General features: G+C 39.5%; 1 protein-coding gene across 10 annotated transcripts in view; it reads right to left on the reverse strand.

Annotated features, from left to right (window-relative positions):
* Positions 1-27,834, reverse strand: part of LOC125463260 (voltage-dependent calcium channel subunit alpha-2/delta-1) — a 617,517-nt gene that overhangs the window by 134,600 nt on the left and 455,083 nt on the right. For all 10 annotated transcript variants that reach the window (XM_059654605.1, XM_059654607.1, XM_048554305.2 and 7 more), the window contains 5 exons: positions 27,193-27,351; positions 19,821-19,925; positions 14,022-14,100; positions 13,481-13,530; positions 10,374-10,463 (listed from right to left, as the gene is read on the reverse strand). In XM_059654605.1, coding sequence (XP_059510588.1) covers positions 10,374-10,463; positions 13,481-13,530; positions 14,022-14,100; positions 19,821-19,925; positions 27,193-27,351 — 483 coding nt within the window. The remainder of the gene's footprint in view (positions 1-10,373; positions 10,464-13,480; positions 13,531-14,021; positions 14,101-19,820; positions 19,926-27,192; positions 27,352-27,834) is intronic.

A 27,834-nucleotide genomic window follows, 5' to 3' on the forward strand; every position in this document is an offset into this window, starting at 1 on the left:
ACATATTGTGTCATGACCTGCATCACATCCATTCTCTTTTCATTATACTCCACTAAATCACACTGAAGGCTGGTAATCTGGCCCGCTCCTCATGCACATTAATAAAACATTGCCCAAGCATTAGGACAAATGGACCATTCTATGTGTAACTTAAAGTAAATTTCTTGAAATTCAGTGCAGTTGATAAAATCAATCCTGGGCTCGTAGCTAATGTCCGTCATGACTGAATAGACTTCAAGCAATTACATAAATCTGATAAGAAGTATGGCCACTAGCATAAGATGTTCAGATGTGAACACATCATCTAACCTCACGAAAGAAAATCCAAAGCAACAACATGAATGTCAAATATCATCAGTACTAACTGGCACTAAGATAACAGTACTTTTAATCTGATGGACTACAGGCATCAGAAATTAGATAATGTCAATTATTTCCTTCTTTAGTACGTTTTCCTTTGTTCAGATATTATCTCTCATTCCTAGTTTCCAGTATACCTGGGGCAGAGATCACCATCGCAGACTGAGTGGTTGGTAATTGCTTGGTTGCTGCCTCTGCTCTGAAGTCAGCAGTGAGAAGTCCACAACCCATATCAACTCCAACTTGTAATTTCCCTTTCTCACTATGAGGAAGCAACTCTGGTTAGCTCTGTCTCTGAAAGCACAGCTGGATTAAAAACTTCGCTTAAACATGATCATACGCACAAACAACTGAAGCTCCAGGATACTGTGCCATCTTCTGTCACACCCCACTGTTCAGTAGAAGAATATATAAATTAAGTGCAGCAGTAGGCTATTTGGCCCCTGCAGTCTGTTGTCCTATTTTCTAAGATCGTGGCTAATCAGATAGCGGTCTCAACTTGATTTTCCTGTCCACCCATTATCCTGCCTTCACTGTGGGGAAGAGAATTCCACAGACTCACAACCATCTGACAGAAAGAAATCTTTATATCTCTAGATCTTTAGATGGGAGGCACTTTCATTTTCAACGGAGTCCTTTAATTCTAGTCTCTCCTATAAGAGGAAGCATCCTTTCAGCATCCATTCTGTCCAGTTTTCAGGATGTGATATGTTCCATTAAGATCATCTCTCCTTTTTCTAAATACTAAATAATACAATACATTTTCTCAACCTTTCCCCATCAGATAACACCCCACTTCATCCCAGAAATGAGTCAAGCGAATCTTCTCCAAATGGCTTTCTATTTTACCCTTTGTCAAGGAATAAGGCCAAAACTGGATGTTGTGTTTCACCTGCACAACTGAGGCAAAAATAACTAACGAACAGCATCCCTCACTAAGGACCAAACAGTTGTCTTAGCAGTCAGATATAACTGACTTGAATCTTGCTGACATATTTTAACACCAATTGGTTCTGTTTTGCATGACAACTTCATGTACCCTGAGATCCAAGCCAAAACTGTTCTAGGATTTTGAAACGAGAAAGACTTTAATCTTTGCCATTAATGAGATGGTCTATGACACTCATTGTAGCCATTACAAATTAATTCCTTCATTACCTCTCGACTTGGCTGCTCCAACATACTCCTGGCTGGTTCTCCCGTATCCTACTCTCCATGAACTTAAATTCATCCAAAACTCTACTGAATGCACCTTAACTCATAGCAAGTCTCATTCACCTATCACAGCTATGCTCAGTGTCACTGGTATAACTTCTCTGTCTTTGTTAATTTCTTTTGCTTCAACCTTTTGTCAATCTAAATATTGCTCACTTCACCCTTAGTCACAGCACAGCTCTCCTGCTTTGGACTATTCTTTTAATTATTGAGCAAATTGAAATCCTGACTAAATACCTCAATTTTCCAATCATCAATAAATTGACAATATCTCAGGTCCCACTTCACGTTTAACAATTCCTTTATCACGAACACACTTGCGTGCTATAGCCAGAGATACTTCACTGCAGATTGGAAGCAGAGTATATCTGTTGATATTTCAGTTGAGGCATGCACTGACGAAGAGGAAATGCTGCAACAATGTTTGCTTCAGAAATCAAGCAGCTGGGATATACTTTTCACCAACATTTTTGAAGTGTTAATTGGAACAATTCATTCTAACTTTTACAAATGACACACTAAGATTTATGCAAAGTAAAATGGTCCCTAACTCCCATTTCAATATGACAGACAAATCAAAGTCATTTGCTCCAGTAATTTTGTTCAAGAATTTTAAAAAACGTTGGCCCTTTGAAATGCTTCATTTTGTACAGGTGTCAAAGCTATCCTAGTTTTCAAATACGGATGAGAGTACCAGTTAGACCAGTAGAAGTAAAATCTATACTTAAAGGTGATGTGGCCTTTAAGATAGGGCACACATGCAGTACAGTCTGACTGTCCATCATAAAAAAAATCTACAGGTGCCAGGATTTTAAACGTTGAGTCAAAATCATAAAAGTCAACTGAGCTCTCAACAGCATTACTACAAATCTATAACTTGTATTTCAATTTTTAACAATCCATTTGCCATCATATCTGATCTTGATGAATATAAACACCATCATATCGTCATGGTCATGCACCTTTGAAAAAACGTAACGTTCATGTCCTATTTCAGCCTTACGATTCCTCATATCTGATGTTATTGGGAAATGATGAATAAATAGTATTTGGACCTGATACGCATAAATTACAGCTGCACAAAGTTGAGGTGTGCTTTTCCATACAAAATAGTTAAAACTACAATAATTTTTCAATGCAATGGAAAGATATCCATGGTCTAATTTTTGCAACAAGAATACCTCATAAATATTGAGCAGCAACCAAACAAAACACAGTTGTAAGGTATCAAAGTGTGGATCTGGATGAACACAGCAGGCCAAGCAGCATCTTAGGAGCACAAAAGCTGATGTTTCGGGCCTAGACCTTTTCTGATGAAGGGTCTGGGCCCGGAACGTCAGCTTTTGTGCTCCTCAGATGTTGCTTGGCCTGCTGTGTTCATCCAGTTCCACACTTTGTTATCTAGGATTCTCCAGCATCTGCAGTTTCCATTATCTCTGATCAGGGTAGTGGTTTGAGAGAATATGTGGATAGGTTATTAAAAAGAAAAAAATTAGAACTGGAATTTACTGAGATTTAGTTGTGCATCAGTAACAATGAAAACCTCTTTATTACAATTCTATTCCTCACGCCAATAAAAGCAAGTATTCATCAGCGACTTAAATTCTACCGCAGAGGTTACAAAATTGTAACACATTCAATATGCTAATACGTGTGATTTCATAAATAATAAGGAACCTTTGCACTCTATTTCCTGATTGAGGGATTGAATAAACAGCCAGATCCTGCAGCTCAGCAATTATCAACCCTAAATCAATCACAGAAAGATGCAGAACAAAAAATGAAAAACAACAATGTAAGTTTTAGAATCCAGTTTAAAAAAAAGCAAGTGTGGAAAATACAGATGCTGTTTGCCTGCACTTGTAACTGGAGACAAGTTAACATCTCAGAACAACTTTTAACCTGCTCATGTTACAGAAACTGGCAGATCTGTCGAGAATTTCAAGCATTCTGGACTGGTTTTTCAACTTTGAGGTGGCCAACAGAAAATGGGAAAAGTCCTAGCTTCATGCACATGTTCCAGGAAGAAGTGTCTGCAAAGATGGAATCCTCATGGTACTATGGCAGTGGTGGCCGACCAAGGAGGAGGCAACAGCTGCCAGGTGTTGAGAACTCAAAGGAACCAGCTTCATGTGATGGGTCATCCCAGTTTTAATAAAAACAATATGGCCCTCACCCCTTACAAATTCCGCTTGCCCTATCCATGCCACCTCATACATCTATGGCAGGTTATGCTCCTTCACTTTCCCCCTTGCACAGGTAAAGTACATGTATATCCACTGTTATATTACAGATATTTCTAATCAACTTGTGCAAAAATGCTGGTACACACCTCCAGAGCAGGCCCCTGGCTCAGAGGTAGAGAAAGTACCACAGTGCCTCAAGAGCCCCCCTTGACATAAGAATTAGAATGTAAATGTTATTATCCCGGTTGGTGGTAATATAGCACCATGCTGATTTTGGACCAAAACCTTGCTTGATAGACCATAAATAATAAAGTGTGGAGCTGGATGAACACAGCAGGCCAAGCAGCATTTTAGGAGTACAAAAGCAACATCCACATCCCATGATTGAATAAAAAAAACTCTAAATATCCAAAGGAGTCAGTGAATGCTTAAAAATACTTCTAAAAGTAAGTTTTACATAACCTTCCACTATGTTAAAAAAAAGTTACATTACGTCAGACAATAAAACTGTCTGTCCATTGTCTAGCTCATTTAAAACATCAATAGCAGAAACTGAAAGTGTTTGAAGTCTATTAACCTTAAATGAGCAGACATTATGCAATTGATAATATCGATCAAAAGCCACATCTGACAATCAAGTAATATTTTACTTATGGCTAAGATGGTGTCTCCAAAATCCATACTGTCAGCATCCACTGCACTACCCTCATCAATCCTCCTTGTTACTTCCTAAAAGCATGAAATTAATTTAGTAAGGCACAATCATCCATTCATGAAGCTATGTAGACTATCTGTAATTAATTCCCGTCCACCTAAGTTACAGTTCATCCTATCTCTCAATATTGATTCTAATAATTTGAGGTCAGACTGACTGGCCAATGGTTATTCGACCTATCCTTCCTAACGTTTTGGAAGAGTGGTTTGATTTTCACAAAATTTTAACATCTGGTCTGTCACCTGAATCCCATGAGAATTGGAAAATGATCTTCACAGCATCAGTTATTTCTTCCTGAATTTCCTAAAACAGCCTAGGATATAGGTGATCTGGCCGTGATGATTTATCCACCTCCACCAGTCAAAAATTAGCAACGAGACTTGACTGAGGGCCCAGAAAAACACTCATGCATTTAACCACCTTAGCCATTTCAGAAGAAGGGTCTAGACCCGAAACATCAGCTTTCCTGCTTCTCTGATGCTGCTTGACCTGCTGTGTTCATCCAGCTCTACATCTTGTTACCTCAACGTGATCTTGCTATCAGTGAGGATGGGGAGAGAGGTACGTCCAATGGGCACAGACGAAGGGTCGCCCATGCCAATCCAGATAGCAGGTTACACAGCCTCAGGTGCCAGGACACCCTCTTGGCATAAGCTTCCCACTGCTATGGGAGAAATAGCTGCAGCAGTGGGATGAGGCCCTTGAATTGCCACTGATCAGTCATTTAAAGTACTCAATAAGTCCAAGGTGAAGTCAGGATTAACCCCCACCATCACTGCAACATCACATCGAGCTCAGCAATCAGACTGGGGGCAGGGATGCAGTGGGTGACTGGAGGCCACATGATAGATTTCTGAACCCTGCAACCCTACCCCCATCCCCCACCAGCCCTGTAAACCCACAAACAGGGAACAGGATATCTAGCACTTAAAACTCATCGGAGGAAGAGTCATTTAACCCAGAATGTTAACTCTGATTTCTCACCACAGATGCTGCCAAACCTGCTGAACTTTTTCCAGCAAATTATGTTTTTGTTTCTGATTCACAAAATCCACAGTTCTTTCAATTTTTGCTTCAAACTCATTGTTTGAAATTTAGAAAATAAAACTTTTTTTTACTGCTTTCTAAGTGACAAATGCAGATATTTCCACTTGAATGGTAAATTACGGTCCTGTCACATTGTTTGCTCTAGAGTGACGGAGATCCATAACTTGCGTTACAATAATGGCATCATGGCTGGAAATGGAACCAAAGGGCCAATGGGCCGAAGGGCCTGTTCTTGTGCTGTACTTTATGTACAGCAGAGGGTATATGTGAGGGTATATGGCTGGTTTAACAAAGAAATTCAAAAGCTGATGTTGCATTTATGGGGTTTTCTGTGTCTGAATCAACATGGAAATGCATTCAGAATGGCAAAGTTGCTGTATTTGCAACGACAAAGACAAACTGAATTCATTGCAGAAAGTAAAACTTGGTGCGACGTGATGCAAGAGCCTGTTTGAGCCATTTGGATTTTGTACATTTACTTTCAACTGTGTGTATTGCTGTCAATAACTGGTAACAACAAGTAACAACTATAAGCCAGCAAAAATAAAATTTAATGTAAGAGGCACCTTTCTACTTTCTATATCTCTAATTACTTTTTCCTCTTAATCCAATTCTTATTTTTATTTTTTAATTCCCTTTCTGCATATTATTAAACATTGAACTTATCCAGTATAATTCATACTTTTTTCACAGTTCTCCTGACATTATTTCTATAGTCCTTCAATCTGATTGTTTAAGGAGATGCTTTTTATGTTCATCCAGATTGCAGATATCTAATTTCCCTCACTTTCCAAACTCAGCTGTAAAATATTGTGGAAATGAAACTGCCAAGGACAAGTTTAAATAATGGCTGGTCGCATTACTCACATAGACTTATTCCGACAGCAAATTGCAACCCATTCTATCCAAGATTTTATTATCATTACTGGCCTGAGGGTTTTAATTCTAGTGCAAGTGAAGAGAAGAAATGTAATGAGTCCGTCAGGCCCTCTGATAGCTGATAAAAGAGCAAACGAATTACTCTCAGCCTTGCAACCAGATTTGTAATTTTCGTCTCTGTTTTATGTTGCATAGAGGTTCTAGTGAAAGCACTATGACAAACATTTCACTCATAAGATGTGGGTGTAACTGACAAGGCTATCATTTATTGCTCATCCCTAATTGCTCTTGCAAAGCTGCTTGAATACAAGCTTAGTGGTTATCCAGGCCATTACAGAGGACAATTACATTGCCATTATAAGAAATAGCAAGGTGTAGAGCTGGATGAACACAGCAGGCCAAGCAGCATCAGAGGAGCAGGAAAGCTGACGTTTCAGGCCTAGACACTTCTTCAGAAATGGGGGAGGGGGAGGAGATTCTGTCAATTTGGAGCCACTGAGCGGCCAGATTTTCATAAACCAGATGGATTTTTATGACAATCTGGTAGTTTCACAGTCAACATTATAGATACCAGTTTTTCATTCTACATTTCATTCAGTATCTGGATGTAAGGTCTCCAGCTGCCCTGGTAAGTAATGAATTAGTTCAATAATGTAACAATGTATAATCATATTCGCTTATTGTTGAATAACCCTATCACCAGCATCCGCTCTTGTGTGAACAGCAACTGCTATCAGGAAGATGTTTGACTGGCTTATAAACTAGCTTAAGAAAATTACTGTGGCATTTTTAGTGTCTGGAGAAATCACAATGTCTGCACAAAGACACTAGTGTTATTTTAATAAATATCTTGATTTGCTCTGAAACTGTTTCCATTTTCGAGGTAAATTTTTGCTGCATTCCTAACTCTCCAATTCTTACAAGTTCCTTCTGTTCTTAACTTCCCAACTCACTTGGTTTACTTTCTCGAACACTCCTCACATCTTTTTCACTGCCTCATCTCCGCGCCTGTCATTATTTTCATCCTTTGACTATCCCTCTTCCTCTAAGGCTTCCCTGCCATTCATTTCTTCACACTTGTAAATATGACTTACCATAGATTCTGATGTATTTGCCTTTCCTGTTCACACATTTTAATTTCAAAAAATCCTCTACCAAACCAGAAGGTTGGCAGATATCAGATATTTGATCAGAGGCGGGGTCCAGGATTTTAAAATGCGATTAGGGGTAAGATACAGAACTAAATTCTATGCTTGTAGTTAGCAACTTATTTTTTATAGTCTCTGAGTAACTGTGCATTCCTTCAACGCAGTAGCAAATCTACCATGGTGCTGATTACTGTAAATAGAACATACAATGTCTTCCAACAATTGGACATTATAACGTATACAATGCAGCATTTTAATCGACTGTGGAAGGATACTGTCGTGCAAATTGATTAATCTTTTTAAGGCTACAAGATGATATTACTGTCCAAATAACAAAAATATCTGTTTTGAGATGAAATTGAGAATTGAGAAAAGGAAAGGCAACATCAATAACTAACAATAATAAAGCATGGTGGAAGTTCTCACATTAATAGAAAAAAAATCTCGATCCCTCAATATATTCATTAGTGCGCAATATTAGAAAGTAATGTTGCAATTTGGATTTATCATCTGTACTTCATAGTATTTTCCCAGAAGGACAGATCAAATTAAACAAAAATAGATACTTATAGGAGAAAGGAACTGTCTTGGACAGTTCCAGTAAAGCATGTTATTTAAAGCTTAGTAAATTTGGCCATTGTACGTTGAATCTTATATTACAAAGCAGCAATGAGAAGAAATAGAAACAATTTAATAAAAGAAGGTAACAGTAAAACTGAACTGAACTGGGAAATAATAATGGAGGTGGGGCAAAGTTTCTTGAGTTCCACGAAGAATGAGCTAAATAAGACAAATACCGCTTTATTTTCAACCAGTTTAGAGCATGACTGGGAGCAATAAGATTAACCTTTTGTAGCAGCTCAGTATTTATGATATCATCAAGAGACTGCTCCCATTTATTGGCAATGTCATGTGAGATGTCATATATTACAAATAACTCAAGAAGGTCATAATGGACAATGAGTAAAGGTTGGATTGAATATTTAGGGACAAACTACAAATGCCTACAAATGTCTGCTCCACAGACTGGTGGATATTTTTATTTTACAGCATTGATACATAAATAAAATGAGTGGTTTAAGCACCAGATTCAATATTTACAAAATATTTTTTGATTCTACACCCTACCTCAACTCCGGGAAAAGACTGACCCACAGCCTCTCCAGGAGAATTGCCTGGAGTTGGACATGTTGACTTGATACCCTAAGGTGTGAATTTTCTCCCAGTTCTGCCTTCAAAATCCAGCTCCTTGGAGCCTGGAAGGTACCAGCTCACATCCCTGTTATAACCATGTATTTCCAAGCACAGCAGTGAACAGCCACAAGACTCATGCTGCAGCCTTCAGCTAAAGGACATCAATATTTCTTTCAAACTTGAAGGGCACATTTGACAATAGCATGGGGGGGGGGGCAGAAAATTAAATACTGTTGAAAAGCACTTGTATGACATGACGGAAGGAGAAAAACCTTCCCGAGCGACAATTCATCTCTTAACTTGTCAAACTACAGCAGATACATCAAGCGCTATCATATTGTACCTCTTCGATGTAACATTTTCCATTCTTGGGATGTCAGATCCCTGGCAAGGCCAGCATTTATTTCCCATCCTTACTTTCCCTTGGGCGAAGAGCTGACTACTACTGAATGGCTTACCAAGCCATTGCAGACTGAAGTCTATTAGTGTGGTTCTGGAGTCACATACATCATTAGTGAACAGAGTGAGTTTGTACAGCAATTCTATGATCTTCATTATTAGTTTGAAATATTTATTCCAGATTAATACATTTTAAAATGTAGATTACACTGTCTCTCATGGTGGGAATTTAACTCAAAACTCTGGAGTATTAGGTTAGGCCAATGAATTACAAGTTCAGCAACATTACCACAATTTTACAGTTCTCTTTATCATTACAACTATTTAAAGAGTCCAGTGAAAATCAGAAATTTTTGATTCCTAATTGAAGATTTTAAAATTCAAACAGAAATCAAAACCTTTGAAACTAAATGCATGAAAAGCAAACAGGAGTAAATGATAACCAAGACTGTGCGATTAGAATATTGTGAAGCACTTTGGACTCTTTTACTAAGTGTTATTATGATGTTTATAGTATCAGTGGATAAAGACAACATGGCTGCAATTCATGTCAAACAGCCCAGGTAAATTCTTTTGAACTCATAATTACAAAATGAAAATAAACACAACAACACTTGAATCTTCCCAGGATAAATGCCTCATTAACACCTCCTTTTTCCAGAAGTCTTTGTTGAAAGCTTTTTGCTTAGAACAATTTCCGTAGTACATATAAAGGAGAAGCTAAGTGCTGCATGAAATATCTTGTCACATTTTCAGCAGAAAATGCTGCAAATCTATTTGAAAGAGTTGAGCAACAAATGAAAAGGAGCAAAATTAAATTGAACTCAATCATGTCGTTTGCTTTACTTTTCATTAAGATAGGCAGCATCCTCTTTGTTTTTCAGTTGCAATGTTTCTGGATTTCATCTATTAGTGCCATTCAATTGTCATGCCACAGTTTTTCAGCTTGGAGTAAAGGGTCCTTTGTCTATTTGAGACCTGATTTATTCAATTCAAAATAATTCCTTATTCGGCCGTCACATATTAGTTAATTCAAAACAATGTGAATGTGTTTGACAAGATTGCTTTTGATAACTATTGACATTTCCACTATTTCAAAAGCAGACGTGTTACAAAGAATGCATTTTTCTGATATCCCACTCTATTGGCTATTTCGAACTTCTCTTGAAGTAATATCGCTCATTCAATGTAAATGCCAGCTGTGATAAATACAAATCATTCACATCATACCAATGCATCCAGGTACACGTTGGTCCACTGAACTTGTTTTTCCTTCGTGCCAGCTAAAACCATTGGTCTTCCAAGCACATCCAAGTATTCCTATGGAATAAACCGAATAATTGATCACAGCAATCAAAGCTATCCACAATAGTAACCAAAGAAAATAATCCTTATTTTTACCTATGCTCTATAGATGTGGAAATATCAAGATTTTAAAAGAATTGTACTCGGAAGAGCATTGGCCTTCCTATATGCTAGATTGGTTTACTTAGAAGCACAGTCATAACTTCCTCATAGAGACACCCCAGAATAAACTATGCTAGCCAATCTTCTACATGTTTGCTTATAATGACTCAAACCTTCCATTAAGGGGACGTTTAACTCCAGGACCATTGACTGGCAATATGTGCCAACAGACCAGGCCCTGAGGTGAATTGTGAGGCTGAGTGAATTTGATTGGCCAGCTCTTATTTATATAGACCCAGTGGCTTGCCTGCTCTGAATGGATAATCTGAGATAAAGAGGTGGTGGACAGGGGAAGTTGTCAATTGTGGCTCCTTGATCTCGATAATCAAATCAGAAGGATAGCTTTCTCTGCATTTATCTACTACATTCCTAGATCATTTTCAACAGCTTGATCAGATCACCCTTCAGCCTGGTTAACTTTCTTTAAAACAAGCCTAGATTTTTACAGCCAATGTGGACGTGCTGGTAATGGACTGAGGGCTCTGAAAGCTTATGTTTTCAAATAAACTTGTTGGACTACAACCTTGATTTCTGACTATGTCTCATGTCTTTCTGGTACACTGCCTCCAAGACCAATAATATAAATTTCTCAAGATATGATACCCAAACTTAAAAGCGGTAATCCAGTTGAGATCTCACCAACTTCACTCACAGTGGGTATAAAAGCAGTCAGCAGATGCTTTGATCTGAATTTTCATACCTTCCCATTTCAAAAAGACAGGAACATTACACCACACACTTTTATTCTGCTGCTGGCTTGTGGTTGTATTTCAGATGGTCTAATGCTTGAAAGTTGGGTTTGTTTTTTTTAGGCAGCAAAGTTTGATAGAGGACCTAATAGTGGTGTGTAAGATTCTGAGAGACACATATAAGGTGAATGGAAATGCACACATTCATTTGGAAAGATAGCAATAGATTTAAGTTAAGAGGTGTGAAATAATTCCTTTAACGTCGGTATCCTGTCACCAAGTGAACCTTTATTTACACATGCGTAGAACATGACACAGACCCAGTTAGCTCAAAGCCAGCTCCTAGAGTGGCAGAACCTCTGACACTCCTGTTTATATCTTTCAGCCAGAGGTCCCTGATTGGACAAGGTTAACAGCCTCAATCAGGGAACTCATACTGTGCTAGGTCCACCTGTCTGGCTTCATTATAATTCCTAGACATTAGATCAAATTTGTAAAGAACAGCTAAGATTTTTGCAATATGACATACAATTGTAATGCTTAATTGTTAAAATGGAGGTCTTGCTGAGAATCTAACTCAGCGAAAGTAAATTTCTAGCAGAAACTGAAAAAGTTCCAATGCTTTTTAATAAAATCATCCAGAAGGACAATGACTTTTTGAGAAGTGGCACAAATGACATACACCGGACACAAAGTGCAGATCTCTTAAAGCATTATTCATAGCTAATCAGAAGGTACAACTGTAAGGGCAATATTTCACTCTGTAATACAAGACGTATTATCATGACCTTTATGGAGCATCTTTAGTTAATCTTGAAGACCAGTAAGTTTAACTGGATGGTTCCTCAGCTTAGTTACAGGCTGAATCTTCACAGTTTTATAAAAGAAAATTAAAAATCATAAATGTGAATGTACATTATGATCACTCAAAAATGTCCCATCAATGTCTCAAAATGTTTACACTTCAAGCAAATATGAGAAATATTAACTATTGGTGTGAATGCTGTTTTTCCATCACTATTTCCCAAGTCTAACAGTCATAAATGAATGTCCTTTCACTCGAATCCAAACACTTTGTTTCTAAAGAAATAATTGCTGAAGCCAGGCCTCCTGTTGACCTCTCTGAAAAACCACTAATTAATGCAAAGCTTTCCATAATATTGAGATGTATGCTTGAGCTGTCGGAACTGGGTTCAGGTTAACCAAATACTTTCATTTAGAACCAGTGGGCATGTCAGGGGGCAGGGTTTCTTCCCAGCAATCTAGCTGGACTGAAGCTCAGGTCACAAAAGGGAAAGGGTAATGTGTTACAACTCAATGTGCCTGAACTCCAGTACATTCACTGCAGTCTGAATGGTGAAATAATGTCTTTCTTTATAAATAACAAGAATGCAAGGCTCTGAGCAGGAACACTTCTGTGATGACACTGTGGGGGCCCAATTGGGTATACTTGAAAATGTACTGAGGGTTTGAATGTGCGATTAACCCCCGCCTGTATCTCTGATGCAAGTTGATCCAAAGCTAGCAGCACTAAATGCTAGCCTCTACTTGAAAAGCCAGTCTGCAGCTACAATCTCTATCAATCTCTGACTCATACCTCACATTTGCATCTCAACCTCATGTGTTCTGCATTACACTCCCATTCTGCAGCTTGGATCTATTGTCAGTTATTGAGCCACGGCCTGAACAGAATGTATCATACCCAATGACACATCTCCCTCTCTCTTAGGGGGTAGTGGTCCTCTTCGCTCACTGAGCAAAGAGTTTGGGAACAGGTAGTCTGAACTGAATCCACTAAATTACAACAGAGGACTTTGTCATTTGCCATGCCACACCCAGTGAACATCAGCATCTTTATATAGTAACCTCCAAGGACAGGAACTCAGGAGCAGCCATCAGAAATCAGCAACTAACCAGGGTCTGTTTTAATAGAACTGATGGGGGTATCCAGGCAATAGTCAATGCAAACTATTAATGCAATTAATGAGATTTAGTACAGTACAATGTGAAGACAATCAAATATCATGTGATTTTTACCGCAGAGAGAATTCTTAAGTATTTACCTACAAATTCCCCATTATCCAATCTGTTCTTAGCTTTTTTTAAAAAGTCCATAGAACATACAAAGGTATATGAAAATAGGTAGTTTCAGGCTAGTCAGTTGAACTGTAACATTATTACCTGTGTGTTGATACGTATTGCTCCAATGGAAGGAATTTCAAAAAAGTAGCCTGAAATATAGAAATAACATAGTTTATAATGTATTCAGAGTCACTTTCTTTAAATTAAACAAAATGGAAATGGGACAATTAAAAATGGACAATTGTTCTTCGAGAATACAATTACAGTAATAGGGGTAGCAGAGTTGGCTCAGTGATTAGCACTGTTGCTTCACAGGGACCTGGATTCGATTCCACGCTCAGGCAACTGTCTGTGTGAAGTTTGTATGTTCTCCCCGTGTCGGTGTGGGGTTCATCCAGGGGCTCCAGTTTTCTCCCACTGTCCAAAGATGTGCAGGTTAGGTGCATTGGCCATGCTAAATTGCCCATAGTGCCCAGCAATGTGTCGGCTGGGTAGAGGGATAGGATAGGGGAGTGGATCTGGGTGGGATGCTCTTCAGCGGGTTAGTGTGGACTCAATAGACCAAATGGCCTGGTTCCACACTGTAGGGTTTGTATGATTCTATGGATAAAGATAAGATAAAAGATAAGTCAGGAAATACCTTTATTGGTGCAGGCCATCCACTGTAATGGTCCTTTATCATAGTTATGTTGACCAACTGAAAAGGTGAACACTCGCACCTAACATAAAAAGATATGACTATTTAGTAAATAAGGACATCTTCAATGTGCTATTAACACATTTTGCAGTATCTTACTGTATTTTTGTGCGATGTAAGAGTTATGTTAGAAAATCACAGAATCTTGCAGGAAAGAACAAATGGGCCCAATCAGGCTTGTCCCAATTCATCAATGGAGCTGTCTAATTAGGGCCCTTTGCTTCTCCATAACCCTTTAATTGTTTTTCTTTTAAAATTTATAAACAATTCCTATGGCAAAGTTAACACTAATCTCCTGTGAATCTCTTTACACACACTGTGTTCCAAATCATAAAAACTCATGGCATTAAAATCTTGTTGAATATTTCCAGCATTTTCTGTTAAATCTGTGTTCTCTGGGTTTTGACTGTTTCCACTGTCAATGCTTCAGTATCACTGCCTCAGTTGTACACTCTATTTTAAAAACAAACTATCGCCCTTTAAAGATGGCACCAGCAGCAAGGATGCCAGTTCATTCAGGACATCCGGCCAGCGGCAAATTCTTCCAGCTACAAAGAGTGGTAGAGTTGGGTAGGATCAGATGAGGGGGATTAAATAGGGCTGGTGTACGTGATGTGAGCTGGGGTCGACAGCATGAGAAAATGCCCTGAACTTTATGGAGAGAAACCCTCCACAGAATCTAATCCAATTTGACACCACCAAAATAATAGGCAAGATTCAGTGTTATGTGGCAACATATTCTCCCTGAACAGTCTACTGGCTTTTACCTGATGTAAATTTCAGATTTTTCTCTCATGACATGCCAAATCAGCTGTTGCAATATTCTGTACCAAAATGAAGCGACGGTCAACCTTCCTCTTTCGATTGCAGTTTATGTATAAATCATATACAAAGTAATGAGCAGCTGTATTTGGAAAAGACTGCAGTGAGGCTGGCTAAAGGAGAAGTATGTTTTATGCCAAAGAAGAATGCCATATGGTGAAGAGATATTATTGGAGTTGAAACAAAGCAAAACAAAGACTGCAGCAAAGATGGCTTCAAAATGAACACAATCTGTATGTTTTGCATGGTCCTTTAATGTAACAAAAACATCACAAGTGCACCACAAAACAGAAGAAAGATCCAAAGAGTACTGGGGAGAAAAGTTAAAGGAGCTATGTACCATAGAGGACTATAGCTTTGAGGAAGTAGGAAAACTCAATCTAAAGTGAAAGGAAGCTGGGGACTAGGCCTCAGTCAGTCCTGACAATCAAATAATATTTGTTCAAATCTTTTTAGGACTTCAAATTTGGCAATAACTAAAGAGTTATTCAATCAATCACTACGCTCTGTATATCCCAGCTCTATTTATATTTCTTCCAATTATATTGATTTGTAATTGGATTTCTAATAGGTATTATAGCATTAATAAACTGTTGAATTATATTGGCATATGTCATTCTTCTATATGGAAAGCGAAGTGAAATAGTGGCAGGATTTGCTGACTGATGAGCAATCTTCCAGGCCTCAAAATCAAAATATTCTTCATAGCTGCAAGATCAGCCTATAACGTGGTAAGTCCAATAAGATGGGAGGATTTTACGGTCTTCCACAGCCCAGAATACAATGAGTGGGAACCACACATTCCTGATGTGCGATGTCAATCTAGAAATCAAAGCTAGAGCTCTAATCTTCACTCAGTAAGGTTGTCTATTGTTTAGACATTCTACAGAATTCCGGATTTGACATTAAATTCAACAATTTCAGATCCTAATCCATGACCCATTCTCTTTCCTTTATCTCTGCATGTTTCACTTTTACTTCCAGTTTTCTTTTCATTTTGCTCTAGTTCTGCCATTGTTTGTTTCTTTATTTGACTCAATACCACTGCCTTTGGCACTAGACCACCAACTCCTCTGTCACTGAATCTCTTTTGTTTGCTAAATGTCTCAGAATGATTCTACTGTTCTTTTTCCACCCTTGCTGCTTTCATTTGCTTAAATCCTATTATGATTCTGACATTTCCAGTTCTAATAAATGGGCATTGTTCTGAAATATCAATGTTTCTTTTTCCACATATGCTGTCTGACCTGCTGAGTATTTCCAAGAATAATGTTGGCTCTCAGCTCATGGTTACGGTAAAATTGGCTGTGTGGCATTGTTAGTTCTTTTTTTCACATTTCAAATCTAAGGCAAAGACCATATAAAACTTCCAGTAAATAACAGACATGAAACAAGCTGTGTCACACAAGGTTCTGTGAAACGTTTAGTTACTGGAAAAGTCCTCATTTGTCAGTTTAGGAAGTTCATGTTCAATTTTACAATGGGCATAAGTCCAAATGATATTGTATATGCAAATAACAAAAGAACAAGCACAAACATAACTTCCTGTCTGGAAACAGCTACAGCAATTTATAGAAGGGCCTGAATTAAATATTTATCTGCTAATTTTGGTGTTAGTTTGACTACAACACTGAAAAATCAAAGAAGCTATTGTATTTTCTCTCTGTTCCAAAATCACGAGATGAATGCATCAAAGCAAAATAATTGACCATTCCAAGTGAACTAATTGGCTGACTGTCTTAGGAAAGCATCAAGTCTGAAATGGTGTCCATTGATGTGATGTGTCTTTGTTAACAGCAGAAAACTTCAAAGCTTGCTACAACAGCCCTCCTTAATGTCTTTCTTTACAGCATTGTCCAATGACCACTTTCAAGTCATTTCTCCTCAGCAAAACAAGTCAAAACCAAAACTGCCAACTTTGTCCTGAAATGAACTAAACTAAGATATTGTACAGGGAAACATGGGTAGTTGTCATGCATTAGATGAACATCAGGGGAACATTACAATAAATTTGCTTCCACTATGAAAAGCAGCAATTCACCTCCAAAGAGACAGCAAGAACTGCAGATGCTAGAGTCAGGCCTAAACACGGAATTCACCACTTTTAAAATCTCCCCACCCAGCCTCATCCCATGCCCAAACCTCCCTCTCATCCCCGCCTCCTTGACCTGACACAACCTGTCCATCTATCTGCCCCACCCATCCCACTGACCAATCCCCATCACTCCCTACCACCACTCACCTATCACCATCCCACCTACCTTCCCCAGCCCCACCTCTCTATTTCTGAGCTGCCTTACCCCTCCCCATTTCTGAAGAGGGGCCCTGACATGAAATGTCAGCTTTCCTGCTCCTCTGATGCTGCCTGGCCTGCTGTGCTCCTCCAGCCCCATACTGTGTGGTCTCATCACCTTCAAATCCTTGATTTGGACCAGCAGAAATGTACACCCTGGTCAGATAACACTGCCCATGTTTGAAATCTGATGGCTGCCTCATGTCCTTGTGCAAATATGAGAAATATACATTGGATTAAGAAAGAGAAAATGCGAAAACTACTCAGCATGTCAGGAAGTTGTTGAGCAGAGAGAAGCAGAATTAATGTTTCATTGCTATGCCCTTTCATCAATGACCACCGGTGACATGTTGAGTATTTTCAACATTTTCTGTTTATTGTTTGGATTGTACTTCAGATTTCTGGTATCTGCAATATTTTGCTTTTGTTTTATACATTTGATCTTTCCTGCTCCTTTTGAAACTTTAAAGGTAAAGAAGATATATGTTGGATTGTTTCAATCAGTGCATTAGCTCTTCTGATAACATTATAAGGTGTTTTCGATGCCCCAAGGATCTAACGGAACTAAATGTTATTTTTTTTTCAATCTCAGTAGCTCCATTACACAATCTTTTGTAGTTCCATGCTTTCCTACTATTGAAAAAAATAGACAATAGTATCACCATATGTTATTTTCATATGGACAAGTATGGACAAATGTGTTTCATTTTATAAATTCATGAGATCTGATTTTAACTGGTTTGGTCAGCATTTGCCCTTAAGAAGATGGTGGTGAGCTACCTTCCTGAACTGTTGCCATCTGTATGGTTCAGGTAAACCCACAATGCCACCAGGAGTGGCATAATGACCCAGCAACATTGAATGAATGGTGATATATTTCTGAGTCAGCAGAGTAAGTGGCTTGGAGAGAAACTCTCAGGTGATGGTACTCCCATGCAACTACTACCCATGTTCTTCTAGATGGTGGTGGTCATGGGTTTGAAAAGTGCTCGTTGAAAAGTAAGGAGCTTTGGTCAACTTCTGCAGTGCATCTTGCAGATGGAACACACTATTGTAACTGACCATCGGTGATGGAGGGAGTGGATGTTTATGGATGCGATGTTTTGTCCTAGATTATCTATTGCCTTATTGTCTATTGCTACTGAATACTCAATACTTTTCATACATCTGTTCTGTGGTTACTACTTGAAACCACAGTCTGTTGGGGCTGAATCTTAACATATTTTGTTAAAGTGAAATTTCTAATCAAAGATGAGTTTGACAGAAGGTTTCTCTCTGCGAAGCTAAGTAGATATTCCTGAGTGATCATCTCAAAATAGTTTCATTAGCCAGCTACCCTGTCCCTATGGAACCCCTTTCATCCAATTCTAGCCTGATTCTCCCACTGGCTGTGGCCATAGGTACTCAACGTTGCCAGGATATCTTGACCTATACAGGCATGCCTGATGCTGGTGCCACATTTTAAAGGTCACTTGGTGAGATTATGGTCACCAGAGAAGCGGTACTGAACAATGCCATGAAACTTTGGGCTCAGAGGTCTCTGAGGTGGTTAATGAGATAGTAATTGGGTAAATCTGATAGATTCTGAAAATATTCCATTAAACTGGAAAGTAGAAAATATAACTTCTTTATTCCAGAAGGGAGGGAGGTAAAAAAAAAACAGAAATAATTGCACAGTTAGTTTGATGTCTCTTTTGGGGAATTAGAATTGTGATGGCCTAGTGGTATTATTGTTGGACTATTAATCTAGAATCTAATTATCTAAATTATCCAATCAAATAACGTTCTGGGGATTGGGTTCAAATCCCGCCACGGCAGATGGTGGAATTTGAGCTCAATAAATATCTGGAATTGAGAGTCTCATGATGACTGTGAATCCATAATCAATTGTTGGAAAAGCCTGTTGGAAGATCCTGGTTGGTCTCGACAGGTGGATGTAGAAAGGAGGTTCACTTTTGGGGTGAGTCCAGAATGAGGGGCGACTGTTTGAAAATTATGAGTTTTCCTTTTGGGGCAGAGATCTGGAAATCTTTACTCTGAGAGTTGTGGCAGTTTAGAACTGTCTGCTACAGGAAGCATTAGAGGACGGGTCACTGAATTTTGCTAAGGTGGGTAGAGAAAAGTTTTGTTCAGCAAGGGCATCAAACTTTTGCTCTTAGTGCAAGTTCTTCCGGAACTTTTATCATTTAACTGTTGAGTACATTACACAGCATTATAATGCTGAGGAGGAATTGTTATATCATTCAAACAAATACACTGTAAGATTTTGGAGAGAGATTTATCTGACTCCAGTTTTTGCTTTACTTTCCACGTAAAAGAAATTATTCACCAAAAAGGAAACATGTATATATCCAAGGTTAAAGTGCTGTATTGTCAGCTAATTCTCTCAAATAATATTATATTTATAAGTCATGCTGAATAATTCTTAGCCGAAGAAAATCTTTGGCTGGATCCAGTCTCAATAAGTCTGTTTTTACAAACAAGACAAAACATGCCCTCTATTGAGATACAGAATAGTGTCTTTCTGGCCAAATTCACTGATCATTTCCATCCATTGTAAAAATCAATTTTAATGGTACTAGCATTGCATTTTTAAAATCAAAATGAGTAGCTTCACAAGTACTTACTTTTTTATCGTGGTTGTATGTTGTGAAGATTTCCTGGGCTCTTTCTTCTCCACCATCTGTAAATAGCATGATGATCTTGTTGCAATTAGCTCTGGAAACATTGAACTGCAGGGAAGGAATAGAAAACATCACTCTGTCATTGATTTATTTTCTTCAATTTGGAAACTCATAAGATGCTTCTTAAATCATACTGCATTGCACATTGTTATGTTTCAACTAAATAACATTTTAAAAAATATTTCCTGGTCTTCGAATTTCGCTTCTCATGCTTCTGGGTTTCTGGTACATTTTCAGGCTTTTTACCGTAAATAGTCTTTGAGGTTATCATTTCAGAGCACTTGTTAGTAAGCCCTTGCTTGAAATGGACTGGATCATTTTCTGGGTCACCTGCCTTATATTTAAGATAATATGTTATCAGCCCAAGAATGAAACAGAAAACTCATTTTATTGTACTCTGGTTATCCCTTATGTCCTCCAACAATCTTTCTTTATTTCAGCAAGCAACACAATCAACATTCCCTAGACTGTGGCATCATCTATAAACTGACCAACTGATATATTCATAGTCAATAGGTAAGCAAACAGAAGCCATCAGTAGTTATAAACTTAACTAAGACCCTTCAGATGATAAAAAAACACTACCATATTTAACCCAGTTGCACCGCAGCTGAAACGGTCTGGTTTCTCCATCCATTAAATGACCAGGTTCATTGTTTAGTTTACAATATCTTAATACCTTTAAATTTCTTTCATTCTTTAACCAACATCATGAGACCTAATAATAACTACACATCATTTCTGCCACATGATCCCAATTATCTCATTTCATTACTATCTGTTATTTTTAGCATCCATTTAGACTCAGACCACAGCATCAATATGAAGTGGTTTTGATTTTCGCCATCGTTGTTTAAAAGCACCTTCATATAGATATGGTGAACTATTTTAATTGGATTCCCTATTTCATAAAACAATTATTTCAAAAACAAATGTTGATACCATAATTATATACTGAAGTGGAACTCATTATTTTTAAATATTTTCAATATCAGAAATTCTTTACTGAGTTGCAAAGTGGCTGGGTGAAAATATGAGTAGCTAAAATGTTCAGGAGGGTTTCCTAACTCAGTACGTTGACAGGCCGACGAGGGAAGAGGCCATTCTAGACTTGGTGCTCGGAAACGAGCCGGGGCAGGTATCAGATCTTGTGGTGGGAGAGCATTTTGGTGATAGTGACCATAACTGCCTCACATTCTACATAGCTATCGAGAAGGAGAGGATTAGGCAAAATGGGAGGATATTTAATTGGGGAAGAGGAAACTATGATGTGATTAGACATGAGTTAGGAAGCATGGACTGGGAGCAATTGTTCCATGGCAAAGGCATTATAGAAATGTGGAGACTGTTTAAGGAACAGTTGTTGCGAGTGATGAATAAATACGTCCCTCTGAGACAGGCAAGAAGGGGTAAGATAAAGGAACCTTGGATGAGGAGAGCGGTGGAGCTTCTCGTCAAAAGGAAGAAGGTAGCTTACATAAGGTGGAGGAAGCTAGGATCAAGCTCAGCTCTAGAGGATTATAGGCAGGCGAGGAAGGAGCTCAAAAATGGTCTGAGGAGAGCCAGGAGGGGGCAAGAGAAAGGCTTGGCAGAATGGATTAGGGAGAACACAAAGGCATTTTACACTTATGTCAGGAATAAGAGAATGGTCAAAGAAAGAGTAGGGCCGATCAGGGATAGCATAGTGAACTTGTGTGTGGAGTCTGAGGAGGTAGGGGAAGCCCTAAATGAGTTTTTTGCTTCTGTCTTTACGAAAGAAACGAGCTTTGTAGTGAATGAAACCTTTGAAGAGCAGGTGTGCATGCTGGAATGGATAGAGATAGAGGAAGCTGATGTGCTGAAAATTTTGTCAAACATTAAGATTGACAAGTCGTCAGGCCCGGACCAGATTTTTCCTCGGCTGCTTTGGGAAACGAGAAATGCAATTGCTTCGCCACTTGCGAAGATCTTTGCATCCTCGCTCTCCACTGGAGTCGAACCTGAGGACTGGAGAAAGGCAAATGTAATTCCTCTCTTCAAGAAAGGAAATAGGGAAATCCCCAGCAATTACAGACCAGTAAGTCTCACGTCTGTCGTCTGCAAGGTGTTAGAAAGGATTCTGAGGGATAGGATTTATGACCATCTGGAAGAGCATGGCTTGATTAAATGCAGTCAACACGGCTTTGTGAGGGGCAGGTCATGCCTCACAAACCTTATCGAGTTCTTTGAGGATGTGACTAGAAAGGTTGACGAGGGTCGAGCTGGGGATGTGGTGCATATGGAGTTCAGTAAGGCATTTGATAAGGTTCCCCATGGTAGGCTCATTCAGAAGGTCAGGAAGAATGGGATACAGGGGAACTTAGCTGTCTGGATACAGAATTGGCTGGCCAACAAAAGACAGTGAGTGGTAGTAGAAGGAAAATATTCTGACTGCAAGTCAGTGGTGAGTGGTGTTCCACAGGGCTCTGTCCTTGGGCCTCTACTGTTTGTAATTTTTATTAATGACTTGGATGAGGGGATTGAAGGATGGGTCAGCAAGTTTGCAGACGACAAGAAGGTTGGAGGTGTCGTTGACAGTATAGAGGGCTGTTGTAGGCTGCAGCGGGACATTGACAGGATGCAGAGATGAGCTGAGAGGTGGCAGATGGAGTTCAACCTGGATAAATGCGAGGTGATGCATTTTGGAAGGTTGAATTTGAAAGCTGAGTACAGGATTAAGGATAGGATTCTTGGCAGTGTGGAGGAACAGAGGGATCTTGGTGTCAGATACATAGCTCCCTTAAAATGGCCACCCAAGTGGACAGGGGTGTTAAGAAAGCATATGGTGTTTTGGCTTTCATTAACAGGGGGATTGAGTTTAAGAGTCATGAGATCTTGTTGCAGCTCCATAAAACTTTGGTTAGACCGCACTTGGAATACTGCATCCAGTTCTGGTCGCCCTATTATAGGAAAGATGTGGATGCTTTGGAGAGGGTTCAGAGGAGGTTAACCAGGATGCTGTCTGGACTGGAGGGCTTATCTTATGAAGAGAGGTTGACTGAGTTCAGACTTTTTTCATTGGAGAAGAGGAGGAGGAGAGGGGACCTAATTGAGGTATACAAGATAATGAGAAGCATAGATAGAGTTGATAGCCAGAGACTATTTCCCAGGGCAGAAATGGCTAACACGAGGGGTGATAGTTTTAAGCTGGTTGGAGGAAAGTATAGAGGGGATGTCAGAGGTAGGTTCTTTACACAGAGAGTTGTGAGAGCATGGAATGCGTTGCCAGCAGCAGTTGTGGAAGCAAGGTCTTTGGGGACATTTAAGAGACTGCTGGACATGCATATGGTCACAGAAATTTGAGGCTGCATACATGAGGATCAATGGTCGGCACAACATCGTGGGCTGAAGGGCCTGTTCTGTGCTGTACTGTTCTATGTTCTATGTAAAAATGAACTCAACTCTATTAACATAAGAAAGCCAAGATATAAAATGTGACCAAGGTGAAAAAGGTCAAACTTTGCTCAGCCTGTTAATTGAAATCAGGCTTCCTATTGTTAAGAAGAAGGTACAAATTTATGCCCACATTTTGTGAATTAAGAAGGGGGAATACTTTGCTTTATTTTCATTGTTGAGTTGTCTTCAGTGCCACAGTGAAAAGAAGTCTGTTGGCCTGTTTGTTTACACACATTTTAATGAGGCATTATATGTCTTTAATAGAAGAGGTAAAGGTTAGTAGTTAGCCAAAAAATAATAGGAAACAAAAACTGTTCTCTTGTCTAACGACAGGTCCATAAACACACAGAGAGAGAGAGAGAGAGAGAGAGAGAGACGGAATTCTGTCAGTGAGTCAGTCAGCAGTTGTGTGCTTGTTTGCTATAGAGAAAGGAAACAGAATCTTGGAACATTCTTTTCAGAAATCCAGCAAGAAACTAGAAACTAACATGAGGGAACTTGTGATAACAAAGTGTGGAGCTGGATGAACACAGTAAGCCAAGCAGCATCTTAGGAGCAGGAAAGCTGACATTTTGGGCCTTGAACCTTCTTGAGAAAAGGAGGAGGGGAAGAGGGTTCTGAAATAAATAGGGAGGGGGGAGAGGCAGATCAAAGATGGATAGAGGAGAAGATAGGTGGAGAGGAGACAGACAAGTTAAAGGGGCGGGGATGGAGCCTGTAGAGGTGAGTGTAGGTGGGGAGGTAGAGGGGATAGGTCAGTCTGGGGAGGACGGACAGGTCAAGGTGGCGGGGTGAGGTTAGTAGGTAGGAGATGGGGGTTGGGCTTGAGTTGGGAGGAGGGGATAGGTGAGAGGAAGGACAGATTAGGGATACGGGGACAAGCTGGGCTGGATTTGGGATGCATTGGGGGGAGGGGAGATTTTGAAACTTGTGAAGTCCACATTGATACCATTGGGCTGCAGGGTTCCCAAGCGGAATATGAGTTATTGTTCCTGCAACCTTCGGGTGGCATCGTTGTGGCACTGCAGGAGGCCCAGGATGGCCATGTTGTCTGAGGAATGGGAGGGGGAGTTAAAATGGTTCACGACTGGGAGGTGCAGTTGTTTATTGCGAACTGAGCGTAGGTGTTCTGCAAAGTGGTCCCCAAGCCTCCGCTTGGTTTCCCCAATGTAGAGGGAGCCGCACCGGGTACAGTGGATGCAGTATACCACTTTGGCAGATGTGCAGGTGAACCTCTGCTTGATGTGGAAAGTCATCTTGGGGCCTGGGATAGCTGTGAGGGGGGAGGTATGAGGGCAGGTATAGAACTTCCTGCGGTCGCAGTGAAAAGTGCCGGGTGAGGTGAGGCTGGAGGGGATTGTGGAGCAGACAAGGGAGTCACGGAGAGAGTGGTCTCTCCGGAAAGCGGATAAGAATGGGGAGGGAAAAATGTCTTTGGTGGTGGGGTCAGACTGCAGATGTCGGAAGTGTCGGAGGATGATACATTGGATCCAGAGGTTGGTGGGGTGGTATGTGAGGACGAGGGGGGCTCTTTTCTTTTATGTGAGGACGAGGGTTTTTTTTTGATGTGAGCAGAGTTAGAGTTTAGTTTGTCGTTTACTTCAAGTGTCGCCGGGACAGCTACCAGCTAAAGCAAAAGCATCTAGTGAATGTGCAGAAATTGCCAGAAGGAAACTAGTTACAACTAGCCAGCCTGAGCAAGAAACAGTGGTGTGAACATAGTGGTGAACCTTTGCTGGAGATTTAGTTTGCGTTTGTAATAAAAGTTTTCAAATCCTTTTCTTTAGTGTAATATAATTCATGTCTTTTCTTGTCCAACAAGTATTTATTTATTGTGCCAAAAATACACTTGTAAACTCTCAGAAATAAGTTCATTAACTGAATTTCACATTTAAAAAGGAACCATCAATCAACCCAAGTTTCAGTCTGGAATCTGACTTATCCAGTGCTAATGTCAGCTGGGATCACAAAATTATTCTATATGAATTATTCATAGATGTGGATCGTTTCTTTAAGACAGCATAGAACCACTATGCACATTAGATATTTGGAATGAATGGCAAAGCTGAGCTGTTCTCTGTTGAGGAGTGAAAGTTAAGATTTAGTAGAAGTGCTCAAAATCATGATGGAGGTTTTGATATTCTAAGTAAGGAAAACCTGTTTTCAGTGACTAAAGGTCAGATTTAAAATGATTGGAAAAAAACATCAGAGACTCCATCAGAAAATATGTTTTGGACAGTGAATTGTGATCTGAAATACAATCCATGAAAGTGTGATGGGAGCATACTCAGGAGTACCAGGTAGACCACGTAAAAGGTAATGAAGAAAGAGTACAGTCATGGTACTAATTGAATAGCTTGACCACGGGTCCTGCACAGATATGATTGGCTGAATGACCTCCTTCACTGTTGCAGGATTCTATGAATATTTGACATTGGGATGCTAAATCTTTCATACAATTTGGATCATTCTGAATTATTTTGATTTATTTTGTTCTTGAGTTTTGTATTTCTAAGAATATAAGAACATAGGAACATAACAACGAGGAGCAGGAGGAGGCCATCTGGCCCCTTGAGCCTGCCCTCCAATTTAATAAAATCATGGCTGATCTTTTGAGACTCAGCTCCACTTACCCGCCCACTCACCATAACCCTTAATTCCTTTACTGTTCAAAATTTTATCTAGCCTTGCCTTAAAAACATTCAGCGAGGTAGCTTCAACCACTTCACTGGGAAGGGAATTCCACTGATTCACAACCCTTTAGGTGAAGAAATTCCTCCTGACCTCAGTCCTACATCTGCTTCCCTTTATTTTGAGGCTATGCCCTCTGGTCCTAGTTTCACCTGCTAGCGGAAACAACCTCCTTGCCTCCACTTTATCTATTCCCTTCATAATCTTATATATTTCTATAAGATCTCCCCGCATTCTTCTGAATTCCAGTGAGTATAATCCCAGACTACTCAGTTTCTCCTCATAATCCAATCCTCTCAACTCTGAAATCAACCGGGTGAATCTTCTCTGCACCCCCTCCAGTGCTAGTATATCTCTTCTCAAGTAAGGAGACCAAAACTGCACACAGTACTCCAGGTGTGGCCTCACCAGGACACTATGCAGCTGCAGCATAGCCTCCCTGATTTTAAACTCCATCCAGCTAGCAATGGCAGACAAAATTCCATTTGCCTTTTTAATTACCTGCTGCACCTGCAATCCTACTCTTAGAGATTCATGCACAAGGACACCCAAGTCCCTCTGCACAGCAGCATGCTGCAATTTTTTACCATTTAAAACATAGTCCATTTTGCTGTTATTCTTACCAAAATGGATGACCTCACACTTATCAACATTGTACTCCATCTGCCAGACCTTTGCCCACTCATTTAGAATATCTATATTCCGCTGCAGACTTTCAGTGTCTCCTGCACACTTTGCTCTACCACTCACCTCAGTGTCATCTGCAAATTTTGACACACCACACTTAGTTCCCAACTCCAAATCATCTATGTTAATTGTAAACGATTGTGGTCCCTACCCTGATCCCTGAGGCACACCACTAGCCACTGACCGCCAACCAGAAAAACACCCATTTACCCCTACTCTTTGCTTTCTACTGGTCAACCAATCCCCTATCTATGCTAATACATTACCTGTAATACCTTGGAACTTTATCTTATGGAGCAGACTTTGGTGTGGCAGCTTGTCAAATGAAAAAAATGAATTGTTTGTCAGCCACTCACTTATCAGATATCATATGTATCAATGATATTTTCTTGATTTTTAGTACAGTAACATTCTGTCTATTGTTTTAAAACTGAATATGATTCCAAAATATATCACCTAATTTCCAAACTAATTTGACATGGTGTCATCCATGCAATCGTTTGAAACAAAAACAATGACTTACATTTAGCAACTGTTCAAAAGCAAATGTAAACCCTTTCTTATAGTCAGTGATCCCCTTTGCCTGTATTTGGTTAACTTCATCTTTGAGAACTTTCTTATTTCGGACGTTGGCTTGCACAAGGTGTCTGAAGCAGCTGACAGGTTTTGCTTGATTGTTAAACTGAAATATAACAAAAGAGAAAAGGTTTTTAATTGGAACTAATTACATTAATATATTAAATAATTTGGCCCCACATTGTAATCACACTGGCATCTACCTGACAATACAGAAAATTTTGCAAATATGTTCTGTTCACAAAAAGCAAGACCAGTCCAATCTGACCTATGATTACACTATGGGTACACCTTAAATCCCAGACATAGCCATATTTGACCATTCCAGTAATGACCTTCCCTCTATCAGAGCATCAGAGGTGGGAATATTCCATGATGTTTACACACAATATTCAGCATGATTCAAAAACCACTGAAGCAGTCCATGTACAGATACAGCAAGAACTGGATAGCATTCAGGGTTGGGCTTATAACAGGCAAACAATACCTGCACCACAAACATGCCAGGCAATGACAACATGGAACAGCGGACAGTGCAACCAAGTCCCTTTGATATTCTGTGGCACTTCATTACTCAATTCTCCGTCCT

This window comes from Stegostoma tigrinum, chromosome 25, assembly GCF_030684315.1.
Source record: "Stegostoma tigrinum isolate sSteTig4 chromosome 25, sSteTig4.hap1, whole genome shotgun sequence".
Taxonomy (NCBI): Eukaryota; Metazoa; Chordata; class Chondrichthyes; order Orectolobiformes; family Stegostomatidae; genus Stegostoma; species Stegostoma tigrinum.